Genomic DNA, 10,000 nt, shown 5'->3' with positions numbered 1-10,000 from the left:
TTTTTTTAAATAAAAGAAAATCACCATCACTCAATACTTAATCTTCCTATAAGTTGTCCCATAAATAATACTCTATGATCATTTCTTTAATTTACTTTAATTCACTTAACTTTATTTTGCTTTAACTTTAACACATTGAGATTAGTTTTTTCCAAGGTATTAAATATAGTCGTAGATCTTTGTGTCTGATGTAGAAAAAGAAAGAGAAAAAAAAAAAAAAAAGAAAAAGAAATAAAAGAAGATACGACTACCAATACTTTTTAATTCGTTTAAAACCTTATATGTGTATGTTACATCAGAACATAAAACGTTGGTAATATATCATCACGTATCTTTCGTATTATTATCTGCATTACGTGAACGAGTTACGAACGAACGAACGAACGAACGAACGAATGAACGAACGAACGATCGATCGAGTGATTGTCTTTGGTTTCGTATTTACCAATACTAATGAATAATACTACATTATAGATGCTTTCCTGGCTTACCTTGAATCTGATAGATTCTAAGAGCCATACAATCCCGATCTTTAATAACTTTATTATAATCCTCGTACTCTCAATTCGTATTTATCAATTGACGATTGAAAATTATTATTTAGAAATTAATTGGACGACGACAAGAAAAAAAAAAAGAAAGAAAGAAAAGATATCCAAAAAAATGAATTAGTTTATCGCTTTCTTTTTTTTTTCCTTTTTTTTTTTTTTTCTTCTTCTTCTTCCTTTAAACCGGTCAAAGTCAATGCTCGAACTCGAACGAACTCGTGTGACCGTCGTTGATACGACGGACTAACTGACACTAAACTCGAGGCCATACATACACCCCATCGTTCTATCACAACGGCATGCATCACGTTTTTGGCAAGCTCACGCGCATCTTACTCGAGAAATGCCGCATTTCTCTCGGTGAATTCGTGCGGCACGCCTTCCCAAATATCCTATATATATAGGTACATATGTGTATGTAGTATGTGTGCATCTATATATATATATATATACGTCCTACGTTACTATCGAACACGATTCATTAGTATGTATCTCCAACAACACGTTTCTACAAGGTAAATCGTAAGTTTAGAGCCAAAGGTCATCTTTCAAAATCAATTGGGCTATTTTGCGGCGGCTTTGCCGAGTTAATTTTTTATTATCAAATTATAAAAAAAATTCTAAGAACATTTGACCCACCCTGTATTTTTCTCCGAAATGATCTTCCTACCGTTTTCAGAATACTTCTCTGAAATAATCGAAGAGAGCCGTTCATGGTTTCCACGAATTATGATACGTGAATGTATATTTGGCTTAGTTATATCGTACACGCATCAATTGATATTTCGAAGTTTATTAATGTTTTCTTTATATTTATTTGTTTATACGATACAAAATTTATGTGTATATGTGTGTGTTTGTGTCTTTTTCTTTTTTTTTTTTTTTTTTTCTTTCTCATTATAATCGGATAATACAAGAAAAATTTATCTTATCAATGTAATCAATGAAATTAAATTTATATAATGTCGGCATTGTAATTGGATCGTTTTAAATTTCTAACAAATTTATGTTTATCCATATATCTGTTTTATATAGAAAATAATTATATCAAACGTATATTGATTATCACGTAAAATATTATATTATACACTTTTATTATGTTATATTTGGTATTAATTATAAATTTTTCATACAGGATAATAATCAAGATTAAAAAAAAAAAAAAAAAAAAAAAAAAAAAAAAAAGAAAAAAAAAGAAAAAACGGAAGAAAAAAATTCGAGAAAAACGTTTTGTCGGTCGGATCAAAACGATTACGATGACGACGACGACGACGACAACGACGACGACGATAATGACGATGACGACGACTATTCTCGATATATTAATTCTAATGAACGTTCAACGTTTGTTATTTTAACGTACAGTTAGTCGTTAAGCGTTCCCACATGTGTGGCCTGTTTTTTTTTCTTTTCTTCTTTTTTTTTTTTTTTTTTTTTTCTTTTTTTGTTACGAAGAAGATCACAAGTTCGAATCTATTTCCTGATGTTTGTAAGAAGGCGATTCTATTTAAGAAAAGTTTGTTATTAATAAAGCCGATGAAACTTTAGTTTCGTATCGTTACGTTCGAACGTTACGTACGACGAAAACGAATGTGTTTTCTTTTCCTATATAAAATCTATTTACAGGTTTCTCGCCAAAAATTCCTAGGTGGGAACGAAAATTTTTTTAACGACTTAAAAAAATATCAATATTACATTTTTCGCCAGGGATTGATATTATTTGAGCTTGCAGTTTTACAATTTGAAAATGAAAGAAAAAAAAAAAAAAAAAAAAAAAAAAAAAAAAAAAAAAAAAAGAAAATTAACTTAGCAAATCTCCGAAAAGAGTCTAATTGATTTCCTTTTTTTTTTAACACCTAGGAACTTTCAATCGATCAATCTAGGAACTTTCCAACTATCCCATAGGTTTAGGTATCGATGTATATTTATATATCATCTTTATACGTGTTAGTTTTTGCATTGGTATTCGTTTATATTCGAAATACGTTCTTGCTTGAAATTAAGTTAGGTAGTTAGGTTGTGTAATCGTTAAGACCAAGCCAGATACGTTCTGTTCGTGTCAAGCTAATTTGCAAGGAACTACGTATATATATATATATATATATACACCTAATGTATACACAATACACACACATACATATAAAAATAAACTCTCTCTCTCTGTTTCTCTCTTTTTGTAAAATAGTCTAACCGTTTGAACTTCAAAAGACGACTAAAACGTACTTAAATAACTATTAATAGTTACCTATAAAATTAGTACAAATATGGATAATATATCAAATACATACATACGTACGTACGTACACGTATATATAAATCAAATTGAAAATTTTCTTTCACGATCTATTTATTTTTAATATTGACAATCTAATATAATTACTAATAATAGTTACAAATCGAATTATCATCTTGGTACGTAAATAATAATATTTTTTATTTCGCTCTTTTTTTTTTTTTTGAGCTTTGATAAAATCAGAAACATTTGCATTTCTACAATTGAAAACAAAAAACTCTATAATTGTGAGACTATTTTGAATACGATTAAAGCGATTAGAATACATATGCTTAACTGATAAAAAAGAAAAAAAAATGAAAAAGTCGACAATTAGATGTTAGGAAAAATGTTAGTTCAAATCTTAGATAAAATATTTTCTATTTATATCGAAAGAGACATACATTTTTGTTTTAACACATGTGATAGTAATAGTATATGTGTGTGTGTGTGTGTGTGAATGTATTATAAATAAAAAAAAAAAAGATTAAATTACATAGATTTAAAGTTCACCGATAATCATGTACAATAGATCATTGTAATGTGCAATCTCTTATCTATTATTCATTCTCGAATTAATGAGAAAGAGAGAAAAATGGATAGATCATTTTTTGATTCGATCGAAGAAAAGGAGATAAAATCATTTCTTCATTTTCTTTCTTAAATATTGGTCGATCATTTTGAAATAAATATATTCGAGTAAAATCATATTTGATTTTACGTTTATAGGATAAGACGATTCTCTCTATCTCTCTCTCTCTCTCTCTCTCTATCTCTCTCTCAAAGGTTTGCTATCGTAAATTATTTCTTTGAAATTAATAGCAAATGTCTGTGATTCGTCTGTAATGTACTTAAGTGTATCTACTACATATAAGTAAATTGGATGCAATTCAAAACTCCTTGAGTGTTTTTATGTGTCATCAAAAGTTTACGAATGCCAAGATAGAAGAATGTTTAATTCTCGATCAAAGATACTATACGATTTATTTTTAATCGATACGTCATTCACATTCTCATGTATTATATAAAATATACGATAGGAAATAACTTGAATATTTGATGTTTTCTTCGATATTCGATTTTTATTCCAATGAAATATACACATATATATTATATATAAGATTAAATAAATAAATATATATATATATATATATAAAAGTCCCTTACATATTCTATTTAATATATTTATATATACTCTAAACTAATATATAATTTGTTGATGTAGAAAATATTTAATATAAAAAAAAAAATATATAATCGAGAAATATTTATATTCGTTCTTACTTCTATATTAATTATTATCGACATTTCAAAGTAAATAAAACATACTATATGTATACTAGGCGTATGAAAGATTCGATATAAAAAAAAAAAAACAAAAATAATAATAATTAAGAACTTTATACATTCATACTAGAATCAGGGCAATTAATCAATTCGAAAGTTTGACACATTGAAATGTCATTTGCAATTATGTACATGGAATGAAATTACATACATATGCACATATATGCATATATATATATATACATATATATATATATATATATATATACGGCATAAGAATTTTGTATTATTACGGGAATTCGATCGTCCTTTTTCTTTCATATTTCGGATTTCCGTTAACGTGATGGAACGAGGTCAAACCTCTTTTCTGAGAAACTATCAAACACGTGATTCATGAAAAATTCAAGAACCACTTCCCATTCAGTTAAGTGGAATGTCTTTTGGATTCGAATCTTCTTGAAGTTTCAAGTTATCAAAAGAAAGAAGAAATAATAATAATAACAAAACAAACAAAAAAAAAAAAAAGAAAGGAAAGAAAAAAAACAAAAAGAATTAAAAAATCGTACGTCCCATCCTAACCTCCTCCTCCTCCTCCTCCTTATCCTTATCCTTATCCTTGTCCTCCTCTCCGCATCACAATAAAAAATATTCTTAAAAAATTCTTAATATAATTTCTTAAATATGATTCGTTATCAAAAAAAAAAAAAAAGAAAAAGAAAAAACAAAGTAATAAAACGAGAGATTATAAACAAGATTAATTTATCGCTAATTCAGAAATGAGAGAGAGAGGAGAGAGAGAGAGAGAGACATAATCACGCTAGCATAATCGTCCATTAGGCATAATTGTTGAACTTCAAGGTTATCGTACACTTGCATAACGAACATCCCAAAAAATTGTCAAATTTAATGAGAAAAAGAGAGAGAGAGAGAGAGAGAGAGAGAAAGAGAGAGAGAAAGAAAGAGAGAGAGAGAAAATAGGAGAGATTAAAAAAGAGAAAGAGAAAGGGAATAAGTATTAAAGAAAAAGAAAAAAAGATAGAAAGAAAAATAAGAAGAAAAATCTGATAATTGTATACAGAAACATTTGTACGTATGATTGCAAAAGTTTAAGATAAAAAGTATGCAAAAAAGGATAACTGATTGCATCAAAGGTATATTATACGATAAAATATAAATACGATACGTACTGTGTGATTTAAAATATTGATTGATTGACATTTTTATAATGAAACGAAAAGCAAGAAGAAATGAAGAAAACAACTATATTTAGATATGATATCACAAAATAGCGTAAGTATCTATTTATTACATAGTGTCTTGTGTAAAATGACGTGAGATATTATTGTACAAAAAAAAAAAAAAAAAAGAAAAAAAAGAAAAGAAAAGAAAAGAAAATGGAAAGGAAAAAGAAAAATAAAAAGAAAATAAAGGAGAAAAAACAGAAAAGAATAAAAAGAATAAAAAGAGGAATACACTTTTAAACGGACGTACGATTTCCCGCCATTTTTTGTACGAAAAATTTTTCGATACTTTGTAATCAATGTTTGAAAGGTTAAAGGGCATATATATAAAAACGAAAAAAGGAAAAGAGTGGACTAACGTATATACACACCTCTCTCTCTCTCTCTCTCTCTCTATATATATATATATATATATAGAGGAAACGATTAATACATAAGTATATAATATGTATGTAATATATCTTACCTGTACTACCGACAGATGCTGCAGGAGGTAATCGTAAACTGCTACCACGTCGAAGATTGCTACCACCATTGGTATTGTTGATTTCGCCGTTAGTTTCACCCTCTGCCAATGCCATAGTTTTTCTTTTCTTTTATTAATTATTGTTATTTTTCTTTTTTCTTTTTTATTATTATTATTGAATAATATTTAAACGTGGATATGCGTTTCACTGAAATAAAGGAAAATGAAATGACGATATATGAGAGAGATCGGCTTACGACCCGCCGGCCAACTAAACACAGGTAGAAATTTCTGAGGATGCCTTTCTCTCTCTCTCTCTCTCTCTCTCTCTCTTTCTCTCTCTCTCTTTCTCTCTATCGACCGTTGAAAGTACATTACACAGTCCCTTCTTCTTCTTATGCACTCTCTCTCTCTCTCTCTCTCTCTCTCTCTCTCTCTCTCTCTCTCTGATACATAATCGAACAGATTCACCAATGAAACTGAGAGTAAATGGTCACGTGTGCCCGGCCTATCGAGAAACAACGAATTCCCTTCGTAATCCGTCGTCAATGCCATATTACGAAGTAATATGTTCTCTCTCTCTTTCTCTCTTTCTATCTCCCTATCTCTATCTCTAACCTTCTCTCTTCAATAACGTCCTTGCATTTCTCGACCATTTCCGACCACAGTCGTTTCGTTGACACAGCAAACAAACACCAATTATCGTACATATGTACACATATTTCCCGTACGTATCTTCTTCCTTTTCTCTCTCTCTCTCTCTCTCTCTCTCTCTCTCTCTTTTCGTCCTCGTCCATTGGGATGAAAAATCTTTTCTAACATTTTTCAATTACTTTTCTTTCTTTTTCTTAACGAATATATCGAAAATTTTCTTCTCCATTTGATCCTTTTTCTCGATCGAAGATATTTTTTGATCTACTTTATTATACCTCGTACTTTAACGAGAGAGAGAAAGAGAGAGAGAGGGAGAGAAAATTTGATCGCAAATCAAATTTTACGCGTGACCATTACGACGCAACTACGAAATAACTTTTGGCGCGAAACTCCCGAGACTATCGCCCTCGTCAGCTTGAACAATCTCTTACGTACCACACTAGTCAAATTAGATGTTAAATCATTCAATGAATTTTCCAATTTTTTTTTCTTTTTTTTTAAATTTAATTTTATATATCGTTCGTTTATCTTAAATGAGATTAAAATTAGCATTAAAATTTCTTCATCAATTCAATCGTTCGATTCTTGATTTTTATCTTTTTCTTTTGATGCATTTCGTTTTCACAATTAATTCGTCTCGTTTTCAAAAAATAAAATGACGGTGTTTCACTTGAATTGCGTAGTATGTGTGTGCTCTTTTTATACCGGGTGATACTTCATTCGATGTAATTCAATATAGATTTCGATCTTTTTTAACTCGACGAGATAATATTTGTAATGCGAAATAATTCTACGAAATCAACTACTTAATTGAATCTAACCGATTGAGAAAAATCGAGATAGAGATAACGTTTTAATTTTACTCGAGAATTTGTATTACGACGATTAAAAAAATGTTCAGAAATAATTTGATGATTTTCTATAACTTAATAACGACTCACAATTAATCTTTAAACTATTAATTAATCAATCAAGCATATTAGATTAATTAATTAAACGTTAGAAATGTCTAAGTTACAATAAATACAAATCGATTAGAATATGTTTAGAAATAATTTGACGATTTACTATTATTTAATAAAGAGTCGTTATTCAACATTAAATAATTAACCAACAAAATATCATATTGGAATAGTAATAAATAAGATAGAGAGTGTGAGAAAGAGAGATATAAGCCTGACAATACAGTAAAAGATTACGTCACAATTATAATTAAGATAGAAATACGAAACCGTTCTTTTCATTCATTCAATGATTACATTAGAGACAATGAGAAAGAGTCAACAAGAAAAAAAAGGAAACAAAGGAAAAAAAAAGCAAAAAGAAAAGAAAAAAAATATTACATACGTCATAGAAATTTCCAGTTTGATTTCCATAGAAATATTATTATTAAAGTACAGGCATACGCGCATACACACGCACACGCACACAAAGCTATTTTCTTTGAAAAAATACTCTCAACTGTATTTCTAATCTCACGTTTTCCTAGTCTTATTTATTATTAACTTCCTTTCTATCATTGACCAATAATTACTACACTTCGTCGTCCACATTGTAATTTTCGTATGATGCTTCGACATTTTGAAATGTACGATAAATCAGGAAAAAAAAAAAAAGAAAGAAAGAAAGAAAGAAAAAAAAAGAAGAAACAGAAACAAATAAATATATAAATGAATGAATAAGTAAATAAATAAATATATATATATATATATATAAATTGTTTTCTTTTTTGTTAAGTATTTATAAGAACGACGATATTGGAAAATCCACGTGATAAGTTTAATGTAATTGTTGAACTTTACTAAACGATAGTTCGCGTTAGACTGACGATGACGACGACTTGCTAGCGTCAAAAGTCTTCGCCAGTATGCAAGTAGTTTATTTTCGTTTTTCCTTCTGTGCCAAAGAGACGGGACCTTACCTTAGCCACGTCATGATTAGAAAACACATATATTTACTATACACATACTACACACGCACATATACACACACGCAGAGAGAGAGAGAGAGAGAGAGAGAGAGAGAGAGAGAGAAAAGAAAAACTACTTAGTACACGTATACGATTAAATATAACTTAGTAGTAGATATGATCTATTGTTGTGCAATTAAAAAAGAACAGTAGTATCTGCAATTATTTAAGAAATTCTAAACTCATTCCGTTGATAATTTCGTATCTTTGGATTCATATATGAAGGAAAAAAAAAAAAAGAAAAGAAAGATTGCAAAAATAAAAAGAAAAAAAAAAAAGAAAACGGAAAAAAAAGTTAAGAAGAGATTAAGATGTCTATAAAACATTATTTGAAAAAAAATTCAATATATTCGCCGCTTTTAATTATCCCTTTTCTCAAAATATTCGGGCTAATAAAAAGCACAAAAAAAAAAAAAAGAAACTTATGAAGATAAGAAAGATAAATAAAGAAAATTATGTACGCAAATAAAAATAACGAAGATAATATTTAAAACATTGTATGTACATTTCTGTGAACAATTCATAGTCATACCAATTATTTTTAACCATAAATATATATATATATATATATATATATATATATATATATACACATATGAAGTACGCATCGAGATTACTTTTGAAAGTGTTTCTCTCAAAATTATAACAAATCTTTTTTTCAAGATGGAATACCTTTCGTGATACTTATACGACGGTATAAGTATTAAAAATAAAATTTTATATATATATATATATATATATATATATATAAACAATCTTTTTAAAAAACTAATCTCTTTTATCACTTTTCATATCAGGGTATTGACTATACACATACAATATTATTATTATTATTATTAAACTTTCCCTGTAATCGTACGGTACAATCAATCCCATACGTTAATCTGCCTTCTCTTATTTTATTTTTTTCTCTTTTTTTTTTTTTTTTTTTTTTTTTTTTTGTAAACAGAACTATTATATCATTCTTCTTTATCTGACAGATTACATGCGAATTCGATTAATTAATCATTTGATATTAACGATATTTAGTCGAAGAGAAAATCTTCTTTACTTATATACTTTTATAACGTTTGTATGTGCATGTATGTATACATGTATATATCTGTATGTATAGGTATGTAATGATCATGCGATGATCATCTAATGATATTATTTTCTATGAATGAACGAATAAAAGTGATTCGTGTATTACTGTATTATTATAGACAATTCGAATGTAAATTGAATAAGTGTTTGGTCAGGCCCCTATTTCAAATTGAATTGATACAACTTTTAAAACGTGCTATTATAGTTTGATTCAAAAAAAATATATATATATATAATAATAAAATGTGTGTATGTATATATATATATATATATATATATATATATATATATATATATATATACACAAATCTAAGTTTGTAATGAAAAATCTTGATTCAGTGATATATTGATCTATCAGATTAATATTAAATTATCAAAACGAAAGTTATATACACACACAGTGAAAATAGAATCACAGCATCGTGATCGAAGGTAAACAATGATGATTATTATTGTTATTATTATAATATATTATTA

The 10,000-nt window shown here is 27.9% G+C and overlaps 2 protein-coding genes across 5 annotated transcripts in view; both read right to left on the bottom strand.

Annotated features, from left to right (window-relative positions):
• The window catches only part of LOC124954925 (GRAM domain-containing protein 2B-like), a 44,935-nt gene extending 37,596 nt beyond the window's left edge, over positions 1–7,339 (bottom strand). The window contains exons 1-2 of one of the 4 annotated variants that reach the window (XM_047508592.1): positions 6,433–7,318; positions 5,815–6,022 (exon numbers count right to left, since the gene is read on the bottom strand). In XM_047508592.1, coding sequence (XP_047364548.1) covers positions 5,815–5,929 — 115 coding nt within the window. In that variant the 5' untranslated portion in view covers positions 5,930–6,022; positions 6,433–7,318. Of the gene's footprint in view, positions 1–5,814 lie in introns of all 4 variants that reach the window. The other 3 variants (XM_047508593.1, XM_047508596.1, XM_047508595.1) reach the window with 3 other exon arrangements.
• A 1,888-nt stretch (positions 7,340–9,227) lies between these two features.
• Positions 9,228–10,000, bottom strand: part of LOC124954836 — a 4,752-nt gene continuing 3,979 nt past the window's right edge. Inside the window, exon 2 of the mRNA XM_047508377.1 lies at positions 9,228–10,000. This exon is cut by the window's right edge and continues 2,019 nt beyond it. The gene's annotated coding sequence lies outside the window, so the exon portion shown is untranslated.

Source organism: Vespa velutina, chromosome 16 (assembly GCF_912470025.1).
Source record: "Vespa velutina chromosome 16, iVesVel2.1, whole genome shotgun sequence".
Taxonomy (NCBI): Eukaryota; Metazoa; Arthropoda; class Insecta; order Hymenoptera; family Vespidae; genus Vespa; species Vespa velutina.
This window is presented reverse-complemented; position numbering and strand designations above follow the sequence as displayed.